The sequence below is a fragment of the Aulonocara sp. 'chitande type north' Nkhata Bay genome, linkage group LG3, assembly GCF_057382095.1.
Source record: "Aulonocara sp. 'chitande type north' Nkhata Bay isolate Kocher_YH1m ecotype deep benthic linkage group LG3, A_spYH_male_GT1.1, whole genome shotgun sequence".
NCBI lineage: Eukaryota > Metazoa > Chordata > Actinopteri > Cichliformes > Cichlidae > Aulonocara > Aulonocara sp. 'chitande type north' Nkhata Bay.
The window spans coordinates 20,676,879-20,701,065 of record NC_141346.1 but is presented as its reverse complement, the minus strand read 5'-3'; the positions used below and the strand labels follow the sequence as shown (position 1 = coordinate 20,701,065).

At 39.4% G+C, this 24,187-nt stretch overlaps 3 protein-coding genes and 3 non-coding genes across 6 annotated transcripts; 5 read left to right on the top strand and 1 right to left on the bottom strand.

Annotated features, from left to right (window-relative positions):
• The first annotated feature begins 1,117 nt into the window (after window positions 1–1,117).
• LOC147334474 (dickkopf-related protein 2-like) lies at window positions 1,118–5,695 on the top strand. The gene is made up of 5 exons (XM_086287340.1): window positions 1,118–1,248; window positions 1,419–1,588; window positions 3,159–3,315; window positions 3,423–3,545; window positions 3,627–5,695. Exons 2-5 carry the CDS (start codon window positions 1,421–1,423, stop codon window positions 3,959–3,961), a joined length of 783 nt encoding a protein of 260 aa, XP_086143466.1. The 5' UTR covers window positions 1,118–1,248; window positions 1,419–1,420; the 3' UTR covers window positions 3,962–5,695.
• A 4,250-nt stretch (window positions 5,696–9,945) lies between these two features.
• aimp1b (aminoacyl tRNA synthetase complex interacting multifunctional protein 1b) lies at window positions 9,946–23,913 on the bottom strand. Its single transcript, XM_086272702.1, has 7 exons — window positions 23,784–23,913; window positions 17,629–17,723; window positions 17,328–17,441; window positions 14,735–14,914; window positions 14,450–14,649; window positions 13,926–14,097; window positions 9,946–12,102 (listed from the first exon to the last, which is right to left on the bottom strand). Exons 1-7 carry the CDS (start codon window positions 23,813–23,815, stop codon window positions 11,936–11,938), a joined length of 960 nt encoding a protein of 319 aa, XP_086128828.1. The 5' UTR covers window positions 23,816–23,913; the 3' UTR covers window positions 9,946–11,935.
• LOC147334473 (GTPase IMAP family member GIMD1-like) lies at window positions 10,119–12,474 on the top strand. The gene is made up of 3 exons (XM_086272714.1): window positions 10,119–10,284; window positions 10,993–11,249; window positions 11,373–12,474. Exons 1-3 carry the CDS (start codon window positions 10,119–10,121, stop codon window positions 11,643–11,645), a joined length of 696 nt encoding a protein of 231 aa, XP_086128840.1. The 3' UTR covers window positions 11,646–12,474.
• trnat-cgu (transfer RNA threonine (anticodon CGU)) lies at window positions 15,603–15,674 on the top strand. Its single transcript has one exon. It is a non-coding gene; the product is annotated as a tRNA-Thr (tRNA).
• On the top strand, window positions 16,645–16,716 carry trnat-cgu (transfer RNA threonine (anticodon CGU)). The gene has a single exon. It is a non-coding gene; the product is annotated as a tRNA-Thr (tRNA).
• trnat-cgu (transfer RNA threonine (anticodon CGU)) lies at window positions 18,944–19,015 on the top strand. The gene has a single exon. It is a non-coding gene; the product is annotated as a tRNA-Thr (tRNA).
• Window positions 23,914–24,187: the final 274 nt, after the last annotated feature.

The following is a 24,187-nucleotide window of genomic DNA, read 5'->3' as shown; positions in this document are numbered from 1 at the left end:
AAGGTTAAATGTGTCTGAGAAAGGTCATGGAGATGGAGAGATAAGTAAAAGGTTTGTGTGTGTAGGAGATAATAATGGATTGCGTTTATATAGTTTACTTACTATATACTTTACAATACCCCTATTCATTCACACACTGGTGGAGGCTACAGTTGTAGCCACAGCTGCCCTGGGGCAGACTGACAGAAGCGAGGCTGCCATATCGCACCATCGGCCCCTCTGGCCAACACCAGTAGGCAGTAGGTGAAGTGTCTTGCCCAAGCTCGAACCGGCAGCCTTTCAATTACAAGATGAACTGCCAACTCTTGAGCCACGATCGCCTCAATGTACAAGCTGTTGTCACAATTCCACTTCAGGCTGAAATATTTTTATTCCTACACACTGTTAATTACTCCTGAAGATAAGCCCTTTGGTCACTTTATCACCAGATTTAGGTTTAATGAGCTTTTTATTAAAAGAACCACTGATGTGGAGACACAAGAGTGCAAGCGGTCGGTCTTTCCTGCCATTTCAGTGATATATCAAAATGAGAGCTCAGATTACTGAGATCCTCACCACTACCACTTCAAGGAATTTCACATACAAGTGAGTCAGAAGGATAACCTAATCCATAGCCCCATCAATCATATTGAATGGATATGTAGTTTGATTAAAACATCTGCTGAAAACACATTTTAGAAGGACAGCATTTTTTTGTATTTATTTTAATTTTTTATTATATTTAAATTTGCATATTGTTTTCAATATGCATTTCATTTCATTTCATGTGTGTGTGTGTGTGTGTACTTTTCCACTTTTTTATACCCCATGTTTCAGGTTTCCCAGTAAAACTTCTGTTTTTCAATGGGACTTTTGAATGGCAAAAACAGCAAACTCACCATATGGAGCTTTACAGCTAAACAGTGCCTCCGCTGTCACCCTGTCACCTGCAGCCGTGGATGCAGGTGACAGGGTGGGGGTATCGATGTAAGCGTTGCAGGGGCGGGTTAGGGCTCCGCGTGACCAAGGATGTGGGAGGATCGGATTTGTATAAAGTGGATCAGGGTCCGGGTTCCTCTCACCTGTCCTGCACTGAAGGACAGGACTGAAGCGAAGGCTCGTCTTCTTATTCTTATTTTCGTGCGCTCCTGGGAGTTGGTTTAATTTTTTTTTAAAAAAGGAAGCAACGGGAAATTTAAACCTGCAGCAGCAAACTGCACGGGACTGTGACGATTTTCTTCCATCCATTAGAAAGTCTACAGCTGACAAGTGAGTGATTTTTTTTGCTGGTTTAAATGGAAAACATTTAGACCGCTACTGTCTCTTGTTTATTCTTGTGGAGATATTAAAGTCCGTATGTTTAAGAAAGGATGATGATAATGGTATGTCAGTACATGAAGTGATTTTATTCACAGTGTCTAATGAAATCTTGATTGCAGTCATGAGCCGCTGGTTGGTGCTGCTGGTCAGTTTCGGGATCGCGCTTTTGGCGTGTTCTCGCTGCGGGCAGGCGCGCGTCGGACAGAATTCCGTCAGTACGGAGATCCTCGGGGACAGTGACGCGCTGCCGATAAACAGGAGCGCGTGGGAGCCGAGAGTGGACCTGACGGTGAGTCTGTTACCACGATGCGTGTTTCAGTCTGAGGGGGTTCACAGAAGTCTCAACAAGTCTGTGCTTTGAAGTCAATCAAATCAAACATTTGCCTCTCACACAATTTAAAGTCCCACTTCATGCAAATGTAATGGCAAGTAAGAAATGAGTGAAAAATGTATTTTTATAGGAACTTTCTAGTTGGATAAAACAAAGGGCTAATCAATTTAAAAGCCAAAACAGCATTGGTTACAAAAGCACATTTAAACAGATGACTTTTTAGCTGCTTTTTAACCGAGTCCACAGATCTCACTATTTACATATATAAATATGACTTTTAACTAATTTACTACTAATTAAAGTTAATTAACAACTTTAGCTAAACTTTTAGCTACAATGTTTCTAAACTAAATGGACAGGGGATTTTTGTTTGTTACGATGTATTTTAATATGTAAATTTTATTGACCAAACTATTACAATGTTACAAAGCTCATTAAAATTTTATTGGCCTTTAATCTTTAGTTGTATCGAAAACGTTAGTTTAGTTGACTCTTTCCTACTCCCTGTAAAGTTATGTGCCGCTGACAAAGCACTTTTGGACTCGGGTCCTTTTCATTGTTAAATAAAACACACACACACACACACACACACACACACACACACACACACACACATATATATATATATACAGAGAGAGAGAGAGAGAGAAATGTTTATTTGCAGTGTTGTTGCAATGTTTCAAAAGCTTTATTGACTGAACATTATTGGTTACATTGCTTCAGTTTGACAGGAGTTTTGGTCTTTTTTTGTTGTTTCAAACGTTTGATTGGTGGGAATATTACAAGTCTGTATTCACTTTCAAATTACAGGTACCATCTGGGTTACCAGTCACTTATAATATTTACATGTTTCTAAACATTATCATCAAGAACATCACATTGTTTCAAAAAGTTCATTGGCCTTTTTTATCAGCAGGATACTGTTTCAGGTGCACTTCTCAGCTGTTATGATGCTGTAAGCTTTCATGATAAAAAAAAAAACTATGATGATGTTTTAAAATTTCTTTGGCTTTCAACATCATCGGGAAGGATAATAAAAGGTTTCTTTGGTTTATCAACTGGACTGTTTTGCCCCAATGTACAGTTTTAAGTTGTAATGTTGAGGTGTACTTTAGAAGAGTGCTACAAAATTAAACGCTGATAATTCTGCGTTGAGCCTATGATGTCGCCTATGCAAGCCTATAATGAGTCGATGACATTTATGATCCATTGACAATCAGAGGAAAACTAGCCAGAAATGCATATTCGGATTTCAGGCCAATCACAATATTTGAAGACTGTGTTTATGTTACATGTAGTTACTTTTTCAGAGAGGTCTGCAGTTAAGACTTACCTATGGCGTAGATTTAGTCCAGAAGTATAAATCTCACATAAAGTGGCTCAGGGCACTGCAAGTCAGAGTAGTTTAAGCCCTCCGTTTGTTATTTCATGCTATTTTTTCACCAGTACGAAAAGATCACCTTAAATTACAAAATGAAAACCAGGTTCATTTGTTACTCTGTAATAATGTTTGTGTGTCTGTCTGCAGGTCTACCAGTGCATGAGTGACCTGGAGTGCAGAGAGGGGAACTACTGTCACACCTCCTCAAGACGTCCTGCCCACTCCCACTGCAAGACCTGCCGCAGAAGGAAGAGGCCCTGCCTCAGGGACACAATGTGTTGCCCCACCAACCGCTGCAGCAACAGTTTAGATGCTCCTCTACAGAAAACTTCAGTTTAACATTAATGACAATAAACTATTCATAATTAAAATTTTATCAAGTGTATTATCTCTATGTTCTTCCTGCGGCAGATATTTGTGTTCCTGATGTGGACGGCTTTGTGTCTGAGAGGATTCCAAACACTGATGGAGCGCTAAGCCCGCTCACCAAAAAGAAAGGCGGGAGGCAGGAAGCCAAAGGATCCCCTGGCAGAAGTGAGATTAGTGTTATAAACCCGCAGTATGTTTCCCCCTGCCTCCTTCATGTTTCTCTAAGGGTTTGTGTGTTTGTTTCAGGTCAGGTCGGGAATCCTTGCTTGCGCTCATCCGACTGCTTGGACGGTCTGTGCTGCGCCCGTCACTTTTGGACTCGCATCTGCAAGCCCGTGCTACGTGAAGGACAGGTTTGCACGCGACACCGACGCAAGGGGAACCACGGTCTGGAACTGTTCCAGCGCTGTCCCTGTGGGGACGGACTCATCTGCCGGACACTGCGAGAACCCGGTACCCAACTAGCTGCAGTGTCACGGTTCAACTTCTCGGCAACCTCATCTCGCTACTCCTCAGGACTGTCTTCAGGCTCTGCATCACCAGCCAAGGCAAGGCTTCATGTGTGTCACCGATCTAAATGAAGTGGACAAACCGAAAGAATGACTAAGGACTAGTGAGTTGCTGCTTTTGCCAATGACTTACCTCAGAGACAGAAAATGAAGACCTGTGGAATGAAGGGAGGGGTGAATAACATAACTTGTTAAATGCATGACAACACCCGTGGCCCCTCCCCCACTACATCTTACAGTGTTTCTACATGCTAATGCTAATTAGCTTCCTGCCAGGCTGCACTGACAGGCAAACTCAGCAGGAAGTGAAACTCTTTGTGGTGCAGATCTTGTTTCCTCATTTGTGTCTAGACAAGCAGAAACCACTTTGAAATCCAGTTTGACCCCATTTGCACCACCACGAAAAGAACCGGTGTTTGATCCCTAATGCATATCTGCTGCAACTGCCTCCAGCACATGTATTCATGTGCTGAGATTTTGAAGAAACCTGAAATGAAAAGGTTTTGTTTTCATATTCCCAAAACAAAGATAACATCATTACTTCGTTACTAAAGAGGAAAAATAGTTATCAAACAAACCTGTATTAGCTAAAACGTTGAATTAAAACTAAGAAGGAATACTGAACTCAATCTTCAAACACTTCTCCACAATTTCAACCTGTAAAGAAAAAAGAAAATAAGCTTTTACAGGTGTTAAACTAGGTGATGATTTTCAACTGAAGCACTCAAGAGGTGCAAATATTACTCTAACCCATTGGACTTCAGAGACCCAAGCGCTAAATTTTCTGAAAAAATACATTTGTAGTTATATAATGTTACAATAAAATAATGTTCCAAAACAGTGCCTCAGATATGTTAACCTTCTCTTCTTTTGTCAAATCAGAGGCATCTAAAAAAAAATAATAATGTGCTTGATGCTGGAGCACGAAATTATGCCAAGAACCTCCAAATTTAATATTTTCTTTAGGAAAATTTATAGTAATGATAAAGTAAGGAACCAAAAATTCCAAAAAAAAAAAGACAAAATAATTCAATAAAATAATTCAAACAGTTTTTTACACAAACACATTTAAAAACATCCTCAAGTTTCAGGTCTGAGGCTGTCGAGAGGAATTACTTTCCTGTAAGTGGTGTCTGTATATTTTTGAGTTAATGTTGGTGTAAATATGTATCAGATTTAATTGGTTGTAGCACTCTGCTGATTTTATACCAGCAATTATAAAGGAAATTGTAATGTAACATAAAACTATTTGTCAATCTAAGTTGAACATAGTTGAACTCCTTAAGATTTACCTTTTAAGCTATATGGCTGAAAGTATGCCATGTTTGGAAAGTGTAATGTCTGATAACAACCCACAAGATTTAAGTTGTCATTTCCAATCATAATCAGTTATTTTTTCTGTTTCATTATTGTTGGGATACTTGTAAGATGCCCATTTCTATTGGATTTGTTATTGTTTACTAGCAGTTAGCTTGTAGCAAGTGGTAGCCTAGATCATAATAAATGTAAGTTGTGACTGTGATTGTTGTTCTTATTTGTTTTTTGTGTATCTAAACAACAAAATGGGCTTAAGTATATTTGTTTTGTGTGTTAATCTAAGATGTGTTAAACTGTTGTGGCTTTGTATAGAGCTAATGCTGCAATTTTGGTTAAAAGTAGCGTTTAGCATACTTTAGACAGAAAATCTATCATTAGGAGTTCTGTTCTGAACTGAGAAAAATTAAAGTTTTTAAGTAGAAAGGAGACCAGTAAGAAGGATCCCTAGGCTCTCTGGTCACTTGAACAATACAATGCAGTAAGATTGAACTTGAGTACATAAAACTAGTGGTTAAATCACATCCTTCTCATGCTTTAATATCTGTTACAGAGAGCCCTGCATCTGCTCAGACCACATGCTTATTTAATGTTTTTCCACTTAGCTGATGGGCACTGATAACACAAGCTAAAGTGGGAAAGGAATCATCTCCAAAGGTTTGTAAAGAAAGAGGTTAAGTGAGGTCTGATCTGATAAAAACCGTTTTAAAGGTCTACAAGAATAAAACTACAATCTGATGGCATGTGGGTATGACCATGTAAGGATTTGTTTGTTTGTTTGTTTCCTAAAACCTTCCTTCCAATTGATTGTGATCTTTTGAAGGTCTGGACAGGACAACAGAAAAGAACATGTGTTGGTTTCATTGTGGCTGGTAGCTGCTGGGCATAGCTGTTCTCGCTCTGTGTATGGTTGTCATAAAGATAACAAACACACACAGTGTTTTCCATACCCCTCCAGCTGTGTTTCCCAGCTTCCCTGTTCACATATATTCTGCGTGGGTGATTTATCTGCATGAGCGTCACGTTCCTCGTTTCCTTCCTAAGTTTTCCTTGTTGCTCTCATGATAACCTGATTCTTAGCTCTTAGCTTAGTTCCTCCAATCACCACTTGAGGCTGACTCCAACAGAGAGTCCATCCCAAAGAATCCATGTTAAAATAAACTAAGCATTTATGGTTTTGGCCTAGATCTAATCCTAATCTGCCCCTTCATACTAACATTACCAGCGGGTGATTTCTTTGTTATTATAACTTACTTTTTAAAATTGTATTAAGGTTTAAACTTTGCATTATTATCCGCATGGTCAAAGTGAAATAAAGCAGGATATAAGACAACATCTAGTCTACTATATGTATATGTTTGGACCAAACCGGTAAAAATCCCCTTTCTTCTACTGTATTGAATGTTTTCCAGTTTGCCAGGCCACTACTGGCCCCCAAGTCTAATGTTTCACACCGCTGGTGTAAGGGCTCACTGTTAAACATGTCTGCATTTTCTCCAATATGTTTAAATTGACATGGCAGTAACACCATAAATTTAATGTTTTGAGTCAGTTTTTAAAATTAATTTTGTGTTAGTTTTGGTTTTATGGCAACCAGTGTTGGGACTAACGCGTTATTAAGTAACGCGTTACAGTAACTACGTTATTATTGTGGTAAAGAGCACGGTAACTAGTTATGCCAAAACCAGGAACGCGTTACTCGTTACTGGGATTTAGATAGGCTCATTATTCGTTACTTTGTGTGGTGGCTATCGCGGAGCTTCCACAGATTCAGTAACATTAGCAAGTGGTGGAGGCAGCAGGTGGATGAAGGAAAAGGGAGGCAAGAGGAGAGACCCAAAGCGGCCGCCGGTCCGAGTGTCAGGTGAACTGAACTTCAGGTAAGAAGTTATGACCTGCAGTCCATCTGGGTCAGATATAAACCAAGTTTAGGAGGAGTTTATTTTCGTTGTGCTGACTTTTCCGTACTGCGTGCTAGCTAGCATGACGGAGTTTCTATACAGCGGGGTGGGTGCTATGTTACTGATGTTGAACTTTATTTTGTTCATAAGGTTAATTATTAGAGTTGCCAACCGTCCCGTAAAAAACGGAATCGTCTGGTATTCAGAGAAAATATTACGCGTTTCTTATTGAGGTGAAAAGGAACAGTTTGTCCCGGACTTCAGCTACAATGAAAAAGACACAAAGCTGGAGTTATTCTGTGTCTTTACGCTGCACAGCTGCCTCTTCTTCTTTCATCCTCTCACCCTCCCTCTCCCGTTTCTACTTAAATCATGAAACTGATCAATGATCAGCTGATCGGCTTTTCTCTCTTGTTTGTTTATCGCCCACTTTGCGCCAGAAAGAGGAAACCAGCGGATGTCGCGCTAAACAACAGCAGCACGTTTAAGCTTGATCAGCTGTTGTTAGAATTTATTTAATATTAATTTCTAGTATCAGCTGATGTTTGCTGGAGCCACAGCTGTAAAGCTGCTGGTCAATCACAATATTTGAAGACTGTGTTTATGTTACATGTAGTTACTTTTTCAGAGAGGTCTGCAGTTAAGACTTACCTTTGCGCCAGAAAGAGGAAACCAGCGGATGTCGCGCTAAACAACAGCAGCACGTTTAAGCTTGATCAGCTGTTGTTAGAATTTATTTAATATTAATTTCTAGTATCAGCTGATGTTTGCTGGAGCCACAGCTGTAAACCTGCTGGTCATGATGACGGTTTGGTTATCTGGTGAGAGGGAAACATGAAGATGAAACCAGGAGATGTCCTTACTGAATCATCAGAGCTGTGATGGAGAAACAGGTTTACCTTTTAGGTCACATGAATGAGTTGAAGGGAAGTTATGAACTGTTTCTGAGAGACAAATAACACCAGGATCCTTTTCTAAGTAGCTGACAGCTGGTAATTGTGCAGGGGCGGGTCTAGCAAAGTGTTGCCAGGGGTCCATGTAGGACATTAAAAGGGAAAGGGGGGCAGAAGGAAATACTTTCTTATTCTCATTTCAAATGTCTAGCTTTTAAAAAAATAATTATCTGAGTCTTGCAACAAACAATTGATAGATTGATACATATATACCATCAGAACAGTGTACATCACTGTCACAACAGTGTTTATTTTCATTCAAAGGCTTTATGATTTTTCCTATAATGGTGGGCCGGTCTCTAGTCAAAATGCCCGGGACGATTTTTTTGTCCCAGTCCAGCCCTGTATGCAGCTCATCTGCAGTCTGGTGTTACCAACATCTTCCTATTCAGAAGGCAGAATTTCCGAGTTCTGAGTACAATCGAAAGCACCACGACTGCAGTTTTTGTGTTGGATGTAAAAAGCAGGCTAGGATAGAATCAGGCATGGGATTTCTCTCGTGGAAATGTGCACATTATCTTTTCCTTTCTATTGGTAGGTGGCACAGTGCACCTGTGGCAAGTAAGCAAGCTAGAAGACTGACAGTCTTGCTGGGTATCCAGTTACGGAAGCAACACATTAACAAGAGAATTCTGAGTAAAACCAAAGTTACTTTCCCTAGTAACTAGTTACTCTGAAAGTAACGAGTAACTTGAAGTAACTGAGTTACTTTTGATAGAAGTAACTAGTAATGTAACTAAGTTACTAATTTAAAGTAACTTACCCAACACTGATGGGAACACACCGTGAGTACTTTTCAGTCTAAAGACATAAAAATAATACATGTAACGAATTGCAGCATTATACTGTAATTTGCAAGTGTTTACAGTGTAAGTACCATTTTACAATGTTATAGTAAGCTAAGTTAAATAGTTAAATACTTTAAATCTACATTACAGTAACTATACGGAGGTTCACTGTAATTCCAATTACCGTGAACAAATTGTAAATCAGTGATGAATGAGCGATGTATTATCAATGAGCTGCAGTCTGTCATAAAATGTCTTTTCATTTGACTTTTTCAGGAAAAACTGAGAGTAGATGATTGCTCTGTGGGACAGTTTTCCCTTAAAACCTGCTTCATTATTTACAAGTCATGAATTCTGTTTGCCTGTTGGTTTTAGTTGATGCAAGCTGACAGAAGATTTAATCACAACAGGTAACACAGGGAACATCAGTGTCAGGAATTGCACGGATGTTTGTTGCTTTTATAACCCAATAAAACTGCAGCGAGGCACAGATAGGACCGGCAAGTTATAGTTTAACCAGTAACCACTCCCGTAAATACACATTCAACCTCCCATATCAAGCATATGCAGTCCTTGAACCTTTTGCCTCTCCTGGTAAAGTAAAGCAGGTAAGACTCACTTTTGTTTAACTACAGTTTCAAAGCCTTTAAGTTAAAGAAAATATTACTGTTCATGACCCTATGAGACCTCTTTCTTAAAGGTTAGTTAGTGTAATGAGTTTTTTTTTTACAATTAGAATAAAATAATGTCTCAATAAAACTTTGACTAATTAATTTTATAGCTCCACTCGTTTGTCCTTCGACTTCTGTTGGATGCAAACTGGATCGGTCTGGGATACTACTCAGTCCTGACCTTAGCTTAGTACTGACAGGTGCAAAGCTCGAAGAAAGCCAGAAATATTTATGTACCTATAAACTTAATGTATGTGTTGTTATTTTTTTTATCAAGAAACCATCCAGCCTATTATAATAAGATTAAATAGGAATAAAAGTTTTACATAAAATCTCTTTTTGAAATGTATTTTATTTGCTCTCGCCCTGCCTTTAACCTTTGTGTGTTGCATCTAACACTATGAAATTAAACAAAAAAGCTTAAAATCTGTTGATTTAATACCTGATATTTGTATGAGGTTGTAAAGTATTTATATCAAATCTCACAATATGACATTGAATGAGAAAAGTCTTTAGAAATAAAGAATAATCAGTGTTAAACAGTGTGTGACTTTTATATTAAACACTGTGAGACGTGTATTCAGAAGACTTTGTTTTTTCAGATGGCTCTCAAAGCTGAACACGGTCAACCTGGAAACAGCCTCTTTGATTTCCTCAGCAGGTGGGTTAATCATCATGGTGATGGCAAAAGGGACGTGCTGGTCTTGAACGTGGTTTTGCTAGGCGGCCCTCAGAGTGGGAGGAGCTCTGTGGGGAATGCTCTTCTTGGTCAGTCCTTCTACAGAACTTTCTTTTAAATACATTTTGCTTTATGTCTCTTTTGATGGTGTATCCATAGAAACATTTCCCAAATTGCCACTGAGTCTGGACTCCATATTTTGAAGTTTGGCCACACCCATGCTTGTTTGTTTAGATCCAGTGTCCTGTACAGGTGCAATGCTGGTGCAGACTGGTATACCAGAACTGAAGCACAAACTCCTTGAATGGGCTTTGCCACACAAGAAAGCTACAGTATTTCACAGTTCAGACACTTCAGTTAGCCACCTGTTTCAGAGTCAACCTTGCAGGCAAAGAGGCCATGTCCCTAGCGCCAGTGCCTTTAACTGGAAACATAGTATAAAAAGGAAAAATAGAAACCAAAATTGTTCTTTGTATCAGGCTGTAAACATATTTGTTTCTGCTGTAAAGTTAACATTTTAACATGGGAGCCTTTGGAAACTGACACTCTTTTGAAATCAGCCTCAAGTGGACATTAGAGAAACTGCAGGTTTAATTTTTTAAGCCCTGAAAGTTGGTTCTTGTTCATTTAAGAAATATGATGAACATAAGAAATGTAAAATTATGGACAAGCTCTATTTAGAATCACCTTTCTCCTTATAGCACATACACAATGATAAATTAACTTAATCATGTAAAATCACTAAACGTGATTTGCTAAGGATGAAAAAAAATACTACAGATTTTTGCATCTGACAGGTGGAGACGAATTCCAAACAGGAAGAAGCATCTCAGGTGTGACCACTGAGTGTCGCCTCCTCTGGCGCACTTTTCCACGCTTTTTCAGAAGACAGGGGGTGGAGACTGACATGATGCTGAGAATTGTTGACACGCCTCCTGGAGTGCCTGACCCACTGAGCATCCACCAACTCTGCCCTGAAGGCGTGCATGTGCTCGGCATCGTTGTGAGAGCCGACCTGCCGCACGAAGGCAAACACCTGCAGCAGCATGCAGAGGTACTGCGCTCTGTGACTCGGATATCAGGCCCCTGAGCTCATGGTCATCTTGTGTTATTTTTAACAGCATTGTCTGCATCTGCCAATTGTGTTTGTTTTCTGTGTTTGTATTTTGGCCTTCAGAAGCTCCTTGGTCCAGAATGGCATCAGCATTCCATACTTATCCTCACGCATTCTGACCACCTGAGAGAGACGGGGCTTCAGCCTTCAGCCTACCTTGCCCAGCCCTTTACTGGCTGGCTCAGAAATCTGGCTGGGGAAATAAGGGGCGGGGTCTGGTTCCTAGATAACACCAGTGATTGGTCGTCAGTCAGAGGGCGACCACTCAGAGACCAAATTCTTTGCCTCTCAGCCAAGAACCATCACAGGGCTCTGACCATCAGGACCTCTGTCTGACACCATGTGGGGCCTTTATTTGGTTAATCTTTAAATCTGAAGTCAGCTTCTTATCACATAAAGTTATTTGTGGAAAGAAATTATGTATTTCTTTCTTATGGCTGCTTTATTATTCACTTAAAGTGTTCGGTATTGCTTTAACTGCTTTGTGTTTGAACAGAGACCACTGACACCACACAGTGACAAGTTTGTTAAACTCTTCATTTACAAAACACCTGAAGAAACAGGTGCTTAGTCACAGTAAGCATGTACCGCAGTGCTGCACAGGATTTTCACAGTTACACAAACTTCTATCTGATGATGCAGTTGGTGAGGGAGGGGGCCCTGCACAGCCCCTTGCCTTTCACCTCAAAGCTACATCCTTTGTAATTGGCCACGCCCCTGCCATCGACCTGCAGGTCCGGCTGGAGAAGCTCCCAAACTTTCTCCTTGGACTGCAGCTCCTTGTCCGGCTCACCTGAACACGGGAAGAGAAAGACAGTGAAGGAAAGTGAAAAAAACCCAAATGTTTTTGTGGTGCAGATACAAAACAAGGACTTTATCTCCTACTTTTTAATTTAACAAATGTATTTTATTCACAGGCACAACAAACTATGGCTTCTTGCAACTAACTATCAAGGTTTTAACTGACAACGACATGATTGGATTTCTTCCCGTCCGGAAAATGATCATTACTTTGTTAATGTTTAGTAGTAAGATGCAAATCTGTGTCGTTGTTACACCAGAGCCCAAAAAATTTAATCTGTGTCTATATTCTTTGGTTTATAACATATTTTAGAAATTTGCATCAAGATGAATTAAAGTACATCTTTTATGTCTTCAGTCATTCACGAAGAGTCAAATGATTTGATTTCTTTTAATTCACATAAGGAATAAAGTGAAAAAAGATCATGTCAATCAATTATTTCTAGCTCTCCAGATACATTACTATAAATCTCTATTATGGTTATGCATCCTCTTTCTGAATGTGTGAATGTGCGAGTGAATGTGAGTGCGAATGGTTGTCTGTCCCTGTGTGTTAACCCTGCGACAGACTGGCGACCTGTCCAGGGTGTACCCCGCCTCTCGCCCTATGACAGCTGGGATAGGCTCCAGTGCTCCCCGTGACCCTGAGAAGGATAAGTGGAAGCGAATGGATGGATGGATCCTCTGTCTGACACAACCTACTTTAACTCCTTTCTCTTTAAGCCCACTTTCGAATGATTGGTTGAATTCTTTGCTGAGTGGCAGCTTCCAGTGATTTTTTCAGTTATACTTGTTATTGCTTTGCTTCTTTGGGTCAGAAAAGTATAGAAAGTTGTGGACATTGATGTTTACTTTATTTTTAACATTTTTAGACAATAACTTTTTAAAATGATATGATGCAAGTCACTTGCTAATCAGAAGGTCGGTGGTTAGATCCCTGGCTCCTGTTCTAGATATCAAAGTATTCTTAGCATTATACTGAACCCTCATATGTCCACCAGCGTTTGAATGTTGGGTTAGGGAGAAAAAATTTATTTACATGAATGTATGTGCAAATGAGGCTTGTTGTAAGAAAGCTAAAAGTACTTTTATTGCACCATGTTTATTCACTCATGAGCTGCTGTAACTAGAATCAAATGGCTGAACTGCCACCTCAGCATGCAAGTGTGTTGCAGCAGGGGCACATGGAAAAGTTGCAGGACAATGGCCCTTGAGGACTGGAGTTTGAGACCCCTGCACTATTTACCGAAAGTACCTGCTGATTTACCCGCAAAAGACATTATGGAAAAAACTAAGTCTAATTTAAAAACAAATTGATCAATTTCAGCAGCATTTTCTTCTTTATACTCATGCTTGAGAAGATGGTATCAGAATCTTTAGTCAGTTTAAGCTTTAAAAACTGTCGGCAGAGAAATAAATAATAATGGATTGCATTTATATAGCGCTTTTTGAGAAGCTCAAAGCAGTGTACACTTCCATTATTCATTCATACACTGGTGGAGGCAAGCTATAGTTGTAGCCACAGCTGCCCTGGGGCAGACTGACAGAAGCGAAGCTGCCATATCGCGCCATCGGCCCCTCTGGGCATCACCAGTAGGCAGTGGGTGAAGTGTCTTGCCCAAGGACACAAAGACCGAGACTGTCCAAGCTGGGGCTCGAACCGGCAACCTTCCAATTACAAGACGAAATGCCAACTCTTGAGCCACGATTGCCCTGCGTCTGTTTAATCTGAGTTACAATCACTTCTATAAACTGCTTTTAAAACTCTGCTTAACTCAGTCACTGTGTTCATATATTTTAATGCTACATTGTTACCAGGGTAGTTGAGAAAAGTGACCCTGTCTCCTGGGGTGGAGCCTGTGGGCGGGACTAACAGTTCAACACAGTCATCCGAGATGCAGCAGCAGAGGAGGCGGGCCTGGGAGACCACGCCCTTCAGCTTACAGGCCTTGACGTTGCATAGCAACACAGCTAAGGAGCCCTGAAGCTACAGAGAGAAAGAAACTATTTTGTTTTGTAAGCATTAAATAGAAGTTATTTAGTAGAAAAGTAAAAAATACTCGAAATGCTAAGCAGTATATGTTAAGGGCAAATTATACATTTATAATTTTTATTAAGTAATAATATTTTTTTAAAAAAAACTATATTAATTTAAAAAATTAAAATGTCATCAATATACTTACTGGAAAAAAATTTCAGTACTCTGACAAAAAATGTAAATGTAAAATAATAACAATAATATTTTTTATTAATATTGTATTTTCATTTAGTATACTGTATATAGCCTATTTAAAGCAATAACAAAGTTGATGATAGTTTTCAGTATAAAGTCACATTACCTCCTCAGGTTTTGCTTCCTGTCCCACCTTACTAACCACCGTCCGGGAGCTGTTTTCTCCCATGTCCACCTCCTGCACAATCATGGCTTCGGCCAGCGGGTGGACGCGGGCGCTGAGGATTCGTCCCACCCTCAGGTCAAGTCGTGACACGTCAACCTGTGACTCCATCCCCAGGGAAAGAAGGTCCGAGGTTGAACGAGCTGAGTAGACAAAGAGAGTCAGTAATTTTATTTATATTTTTTGCTATCTCGTTTTATTTGACTTTGTCTTTCACTCTACTCTCACCTTTCCTCTCTCCTCTCCTCCTCCTGCTGTGTTTGTCTCTCCGCTCATGTGAGGAGGAGGAAGAAGGAAGAGGATTGACCTGAAAAGCACCTGTTGCACCAGCAGGTGAAGACGGTTGATTGGCAGCTGTAGTAGAGGTAAGGTTAGGGGTCTGCGGAGCCGTAGGGAGCAAACTTTTAGCTGAAAGAAAGACATGGCAGTGCCTCATCAGCAAATAAATGCAAAGACAACTTTCTTTGCTAATGTTGGTTCTATATATTACTACATTCAATTTTAAATGAAACCACTCAGATGCAGCTGAAGTGGAGACTTTCACCTTGAATTCAAAGGGTTGAACGAAAGGACTGCATGAAAATATGAGGCAGTAAAGTATTTTCAACACAATCCCGTCATTTCAGGGGCTCAGAAGTAAATGGAGAAATTAAATAAGTGAAAATACAATGTTCATTTCTAATTATTGTTTGAAAACCCTTTGCTGGCAAGTCTTGAAATTATTGACATTGCAAGAAGTTGCTTTTCCAACTTTTTAATGCTCTACCAGACCTTTACTGCAGCAGCTTTCAGTTGCTGTTTGTTTAAGGACCTTTCTGACCTTTCTTTCCAAAGTTTAGTCTTCAACAAGTGAAATGCTCAGTTGGGTAATAATCAGGTACAGATTCTGTACCCTGATATATTGCAGTATTTCTATTTTCTTAATATCTTAGTTGTATTCTTGTATTCTGCATGATGACGTGCTTTATTCTATGTTTTTGGATGTGATCTGTTGTATATGTGGCCACACTAAGACAAATTCCTGTCAACTGTCTACAATAAACATGGACCATGTCTGACAACACCCTTAAGTATGACAAAAGAGTGCAACAACAGTGGCATGGTGGCCAAGTGGTAAGGCGTTGGTCTCGTAAACCAAAAATCATGGGTTCAATCCTCATCCATGCCTTCTTACAAAGGATGTCTTCCATGTTCAGCGTCTTGTATTGTTAATGTCACATGGATGCTGAAGTTTCACTGGTAGTAATGATATATCCTATGATGTCCTCTACAACCTAATGTGACTTTCTAGTCTTCTTGAATGGAGCATTCTGGTATCGGCAAAGTAAACAGTTTTTGTCTTTGACATCAGAATTTCCAAAATCTTTGCAACCAAGGTGAGCAGAAGATTGTCTCTGAATGGAAAACGCAGTAAAGCTACAACCAGATGGAATAAGCAGGAGAAGAACTTGAAGTTCCACCACTCAGGCAAAATAGTAGAATATCCAAAAACATAGAAAAGTGATTTCAAAGGCACGATGTTTGTTTGCTGTTCTAATGTATATTAATTTCTGCTGCAGCAACCAGGTAATGGGGTCAAAGTTGGAGTAAACAACATTGTGCTTCATCCAGGTGTGGTAGCCAAGTGGTAAGGCGTTGGTGTCTTATACCAAGTAGAATGGGTTCAATCCCCATCCATGCCCTTAGTGCTTCCTTGAGGTGTTACATGCTATATGCCACATCACAAGGCATTACTTAAGTTACCAAAGTTGCTGTCTTGATTGTTTCATAGTTTTTAAGCTTTGCTGCAAATAAAAACCTCTGTTAGGCATCACCAATGTTTAAAGTCACTTGGTGATGTTCAGAGACTACTGTCTCTGTGTTGCAGAAAGTAATCTCATAGTTAGAATTCTTGAGGAAGGAAAGGCACCAATGAATGTGTTATTGACAGTTAATAACAGAAAACATGGCTCAGAAAGTAATCTAACCATACTCGAAGACAAGTATTGGTCCAGGTAGTGATTTAATCCTCTGCATGTGCTCCTAGTGACAGAGTTTAAGCATTAAAATCCAACTGTACTAAACTTAACTGACAAGGCACCCGAGAAGGGGTAGTGGCTGGATAGATGATGCATTTTCTCCTCCTCATTCCCAAAGCAGGCATGGTGGCGAAGTAGTAAGGCGTTGGTCTCGTAAACCAAAGATCATGGGTTCAATCCCCATTCATGCCTTTAGTGAGAGTTTATAACAATACTGAATGTTTACTGACCGATGTGTCCGTGATGATACACTACCCCAGTTTCTTACCCAAATATAGTAGTCAATGAAACTTGTAATACAAAAAACATTCGACTAAGTTAGACTTACAAAGAGTGAAATCTGTTTCTTAGCCCTATTTAACCCACACCAAGGATTTAGGATAGTATACACACGCCCGCCCTAAACTGGAAAGTTTAGGTGGGAAGGAAGGTTCCATTTCCAAAGAAAGTGGTGGCCATGAAAATGAAGTAGTGTAAACATAGCATGGCTGCCAAGTAGTAAGACCACAAATCTTTTGTCTTTTAAACCAAAGATTGTGGTTTCAAGCCCCATTGATGCCTTTACTGTATAGTTGAGCTTGCTCTGGATTTGACATTGGCTACAGCTGATGTCAAGTGATATAACATGTCTACTTGAAAACAATAACTCTATTTTACTTTAACTAATTGTAGATTTAATGAGACACTTTCCTTGCTTTTCTGTGAAAGTCACCACATGTCACAGACAAAACTGCAATTTTTGACCTGTCACGATTTCAATGTCAATCTATTATGGTGCACGGCAGTATGAAAAGTGTATGTACCGGCACGTCTCCTCTGTTTATCCTGCAGCTGAGTTTTCAGCTGTTCAATGTCCTTCTTGAGTTTGGCATTTTCCACCAGCAGCTTTTTTTGCTCTCTGACAGATGCCTGCAGGACTGAAACACACGAATAAGAAGGTTTTATCACACCCACAGTGGGTTCATTACCTCTTGATACCTAAGTCTTCAATTGATTATTAGTCCTTCATTTACAAAATTACAATAGCTTCAGAGTTGGTGATTAACTCTATCATTTGGCTGATGGATAACTGAATAATAAACAAACTCTGCTCTTCTGTCTTACGAGCTTTCTCTCTGGTCAGCAGAGCGTGGGTTTTAAAGTAGTCTATGATCTGCTCCCCATCCTCTGGATCCAACTTCATGACAGCAGCCTCCAGACTGACAAACAAAACAGACACACAAAAATAATTACTGATGCTGATCTGGAGGAGTAGTCGGATTTCATTTTCTCAGGTACAATGAAATGTCATGCAGGTTATATAAAAGAGACATGCGCAATTGGGATAGATTCTTTTGCAACCATTAACTAGATAAGTGTTTCAGAACATCAATTGATGGTCCTTGTAAACATTCCAGATGCACCAGTTGTTATTTAGTTACCATTGTTGTTGTTTCCAGTGCCAAAGACTGGGCTCCCAGGGAGGCTAACCACTTCAGGCCTGTGGTTTTAACTCAAAAGCAGTGGAAGGACTGTGAGAGTCATGTTTTTCAATTTCTTGAGTTCCTTCAATACAATTCAACCTGCACCGCTGAGTAAGAAGCTGGAAAGCTGGAGTCCATCGTCATCTGACTACATAGACTATCGATTACCACACCAACAGATTGCAGTGCGTGAGTTATGTGTCTGAGGTGATGCTATGAACCACAGGGCCGCATCAGGGAATGGTCCTCTCTCAGTTCCACTGAACTTGAGACACAAACCGCTAACTGTCACCTCCAGAAGTTCTCTAATGAAACAGCCATCATTGGATGTCTGTCTGAGGGAAATGATTTAACGTATATGGGTCATCAGATGTGAACAACCTGCACATCAACACCAGTAAGATGAAAGACATGGTGGTTGACTTCCAGAGAAACCCACCACCCATCACACTGGTGAACATCTATGGCTTGGACATTGAGGTGGTTGACACATACAAATTTCTAGGTTTTCACCTTAATGATAAACAGGACTGGTAACACAACACTCATGCTGAAGGGCCAAAATCAGCTCCATCTGCTGACTTTGGCCCTTCAGCCCTTCAGCGTGTTTTCCTGTTAGTATTTTCTTTTAAATATATATATATATTCTAATTTATTTCATCTCCTAATCCTACAATTTTCTGATTGTAGGATTAAATCAAGTCTATATCTACTTAGGACCAGATTAGCAGACAATAATAAACTCATTATAGGCAACATTACAGGGAAGAAAAATCCCGAGCCACACCTCGTAGTGACTTCACTAATGCCATGTTGTTGTGTTTGGGGCATTTACTCCTTTGTTCCAGTAAAGAGAAATCTCAATACGTTAGCTGTCCAAGAGGTTGTGAATATTTGTTTTCATCTTGGAACTGACTGGAATGGAGATGAATGGTAAGAACTGCAAAGAAGCACATGGCATGATGGCCAAGTGGTAAGGCGTTGGTCTCGTAAACCAAAGATCATGGGTTCAAATCCCATTCATGCCTTATGCCTCGCATCTAACAAGATGGCATGCTTCAAGGACCTTGTCAATCTGCTGTGTTTGTATGTATATACTGTCTACCTACTGGAATTGATTGGAGTTGGCATTAAATTGATTACCAGTTTAAACAACTGCAGGATTTGACTGAAATTCTGTTTACTAAATGTCTCTGGAAAGAAAATTCTATAAGAAAGTCAGTGTTGGCAGTACATAAATGTCCCACAGTCTTCAATGGGACATTTAAGTGTAGTGCTTCCTGTTAGTTGAACAAAAAAAATGAGATGCTAGCAATTTGAAGCAAAACAGATTCGCATTCCTGGGCTCCTCGCAGAGGATGGAAACTTCAACGGTGAAATCCACACAGAGGCCAGTACCTGACCACTGATTCTCACAACCAACTGCAACACAAAAGTTGGGTTATCGGGAACTTACACTATCAGACAGAGCACGCTCCCTCTGAAACAGAAGGACACACACACACATACACATTATACGAGCGTTTAAAAGATGTGGTTTTCTTAAGTGGGCCTTCATTAATGCAACAAAGATGAACAGGAAAGATCCTCAGAAGAGTGGATAGCAGCAAAGCTGTTACAGTATATTCATAGATTTAGGGATGTCACAAAAGCTCCTGGAGGGTAGTCCAAAGATTCTGTCCTTGTAGTGTCTCTTGTGAGGTGCAGAGAACCCAAAAGGGTCCAAAGTACAGAGTGGTAAACCTCCATGTAGCTTAACTAATTAATGATTGACATTATACAAATCAAACAGGAGATGATGTCACCAATGTGCTGATGAAATGTTTATATAGATGATATCTTACAGGAGGGGAAGTGAAGGGTTTGTCTTTGCCTAAGGCGAGCACATAAACACACATTGTGAGATGTCAGAGTTAATCAAAGACAGGTTGTTTTTTGTGGGCTTTTTGGATCAAAACTGAAATGAGTCACCACACAACACTTCCTGTTTGATGCCAGACATCAAACTCACTGCCCACCTCTGCATTATGAATAGTTTTATTCAAATATATCCAGAAATCTTGCTCGTTTGTGTAATTTGAGCTCAGGAGAAACTTATTTTTACTGTTCTTTCAAATGTAAATGAATTGTGTTTATATGGGACCTAAACATCCTCTATGAATTTAAAAAGGCTCATATGATTTGAATATTTCACGCTTAATTTGCTTTCTTTGGCAACTCAATGCCATAAAAGTCTAAATGATAAAGATAAAGATATCTTGGTCCTTGCTCTGGGACATTGTGCACTTTAATATTCGGCACATTTGGGCAATTTTGAGAAGCTGCGGGTTGGTTTCTCACACAAGAGGATGCTTAAGTACACCACTCACTCTAACATTGATTTGTAAAAAATTTTGAATTTGCATGTTTAGTTTTCATTTTATAACTTTGAAGGGTTTGCATATGCAGTGGGCTGAAAATCTGAAACATGTTTTTTGGCTTTTAGAGTTTAAGGCAAAAGAGGTTAAAAGGAATCTGGCAATTGTTAAGTGAAGAGCAAGAGACATTTCAAAATAAGCCTTCCTGCATTTTCTACACATCTGCAAGATCATTTTCATGTTGTTCACGAATCTATATCATTAATGTTATTTATGGGGAACTCATATCACAAAAAAGAGCTTCAGCTGAAGCAAAAGGCCAGAAAGGTGCAAAGAGTCTGAGTGACAGGCGAGAGGTCAGTGTGTGTCAGCAGCTTAACTAATTAACTAATCTTGGTCCTGACTCCATCATTATGTTGCCTTGATTGTATTTATTCTTTTAAAAAGCAGCCTAAGACTCATTTATTTAGATTGGCTTTTAATTAGATTTGTGCTGTATGTTTGATTATTGATATATTTTATGTATTTCCGTTTTTATATTACTGTGAAGCACTTTGTGGTTTTTATCCTGTGAAAAGTGCTATATAAATAAATTGATTGGATTTTGATTTAAGACATTAAAGCACAGAAAAAGCTGTCAGGTAAGTTTACACAGATATTATCTGTGGAGAAAAAAATAGCTCAGAGAAGCCAGACTTTTTGCATAAAGATCGATGTAAAAACGCCTGACGGAGCTCTCCACTGTGGCGCGGTCAGCATTTACATACACAAACACACTCCAATGTCACCGACACATTTATCTCTGTAGTATTAAAGCAAATATCCCCTTTAACAGCTACTGTTATTGTAAGTGATAAAGAAGCAAGTAAAAAGAAACATGCCGGCAGCAAAAGTCTTTGTAAACCAGTGAGGTAATCTGGTTAATTATATGATAACTGATGAAAGAGAGGTGGCATTTGTGCTTGTGACTGCAGGGAAGAAATGAGTGCTGTAACAATGTCTACATTAAAATCAGGGGAAGTTCTGCTTTTGTGCTTATTTGGTCACAGTTATAGCCAAGCTGCAACTTGAAAATGAAGCCAAACCCTGCAGTTTTTAAATGTCTCATGGTCCACGTTCAGTGTGTTTCGTTTTGCTTTCCCTTTGGTGTCATGTTCATTTGTATCAGCTGTGTTTGCCCTTCTGTGCATTTAAGTCCTTGGTCTTCCTTTGTTCATTGTCAGGTTGTCTGTTTGTCTACCCCTGTGTCCCCGGTCCCTAGTTTTTTTCCACTGTCCCTTTGCTTTGCTCTTAGTTTAGTTTTTCCTAGTTTAGATTAGCTATTTGTTTTGGTTTCTCTTATTATGTACCTTCGTCTTTTGCCTTAATAAATGGCTTGCCTTTTGTTATCAGGTTCCTGTCTCCACGTGTCGCCTGGTTCCTCTTAAACAAACACAGAGTTTGCTGCCATTTTCTCTCACCATCACAAAGGTTACTAGGTTAATACCTATCTGAATTTAACTTCTTAGTTATATCAAAAATATGGAATTATATTAATGTCATAATAAATACGCAAGCAAAAACATAATCTGAGCAAATCATTTTATTTCACCAATTATATTCAACAACCCACTTTTATTTTCTGTTTGACACATTTTTATATTTATTTACTCACAAATCCAAATAGACTAGGATATCAGATCCATAAAAAGACTAGTTGGTTTATATTTTATATTAATTTAATTCTTTTACATAGGATTTGGTTTCATAATGAATTTTATATAATTGTTTTATTTATGAATAAATAAAAAAAATCAACATGAAAGAGGGAATATGTGCTACACATCAGTTTTGAGGATTTATTGACATTTTGAAAGTGCAGTATGATAGTTTACCCACAGCTGTTTGTATTTCTATTGTGCAGCTGTGGATGTACTAGTTTATCACCAAGCTTCATTTTAACACTGAGAAACATCTTAAAAAGTGCAGAATTCAAGGGCCCATTTTGAACAAGTCCCTTCCAGTCATGTTTGTGCAGTTACATGTTTTTGCTGCAGACAGAGCAACTTTTTGTTGCCAGGTTTAAATATTTGTATTTTGGTCAAACATATGATTGCCAGATTCTGTTGCACACTTCCTTTGCAGGTCCTCGTTATGGGTTTTCTTTTTGTTATGTTTTGTTTTTTCATTTTTTAAATCATATGAGCTATGTAATACTGTAAAACACATTAATGGGACAGCACTGCAGAGGCTTCAGAACTCACCTCAGAATCCTGTGGTTTAAATATTCCTCCAGTGTTAAATAATCCAGTGACAGTTGTCAGTATTTCCACTGCTGCTCAGCAGACCTTTAATGATTAATTCAGCAAACTTTAGTTTTCAAATTCTAAAAAAACTGTTTAAAACAGCGCTGTCATAGTGTAACTCAGTTTAAATCAGTAACCTGAAGTGTCCATCAAAATGAAAAATCACTTTACTTTGGGCTCTGCAGGATTCCTCTCCAAGTGCAGAGATACCTGCAAGAGCGTAAAACTGTAGCAGCATGTGCAAAGCAAACACTTTCACATGTGCGATGGCTTCGGTGTTGACATGGCTGCTGAGTTCTACCTTGTGAGGAATTTAATTGCGCCCGTGAAATGAAATTATTTGCTCGAATTATGTTTTTGCTATGACATAATGTCATATGACATTTTGACATTAATATAATTCCATAAATGGACCAAAGAAAACTTCATTAAGGATCCACCTACACAAAAACACCCACAGACATCCTGTGTCCACACTCTGATGGCTCAGATCTGTTTTGGTGAGAAAAGGGAGGCCTAACCAATATCAGCATAGGCGTAAAAATAACTGACGTGTGAAAGGACCTCTGAAAACAGCACCTTGCACCACGTTGAGTGTCTTTTTGAAACTGGAAAACTACAATTAATGTCCATAAACACAAATAGACTCGACAGATTCAATTTCATGACCACCAAACACATACAGCAGCTACTGAACAGCTGACATGCAGAGAGACACAACAGCTGCAGCGAGGCCTGCTGCTAAAAATATCACCGAATGGCACACCACACACTCACACATGACAACGCTCCTATTTAATCCAACAAAATAATGGAGAAGAAAAGACGTGAAAGGAAAACAAATTTCTGCATCTTTTAAAGGGAAAAGAGCTGAATACCATGGAAGAATTTTAAATATTAAACAGCAAGACAATGATGAGGTTTTAAAAAGACCCTAACAGCCCAAACTTTTTATACTCCCAGTTCCAAAAAAAAGTTAAACATGCCATATACAGAACAGTTTCATGTTTAGTATATGACAGTTCCTCAGCAGCTTTACAAATAGATTATACAGATTCAGCCTTTACATTTCCACTCACAGATCCATGTTTGCAACTGCCTACAGAGCAAAGTGAGGATTTGCGGAGGATTAAAAGTCACTCAGGTGTTCGTACCTGGGGTGAAACAGGTTGTCGGTGTTGTCCATGCTGCAGGATGTTGTTGGTCAGCCAGCCGCTCACAGACAGAAGCTCACCGAGAGTGTGTGTTCGCCTCTGATATGCTGTGTGTCAGCTGTCAGCTTCCATCTCCAGCTGGAGGTGAAAGGTCGAACACCTCCCTATTTAAATCCCACAAGACCCGAGAGGAAGAAATGACTGGAGGTTACATTTACACTCAAGTACTGTACAGTTTTGAAATACTTCAGGTGTTTTCATGTCTGATGTTGATCTCAGACACACTGACTTTGAAGACTATGAATTGTAAAAATGTGCGTTTTGTCACAATTTCAACTACACATTTAAATATAAAGCATGGCTGTCACAAGGTTGTTGTGGCTCACAATAAAAAAATTCACAAT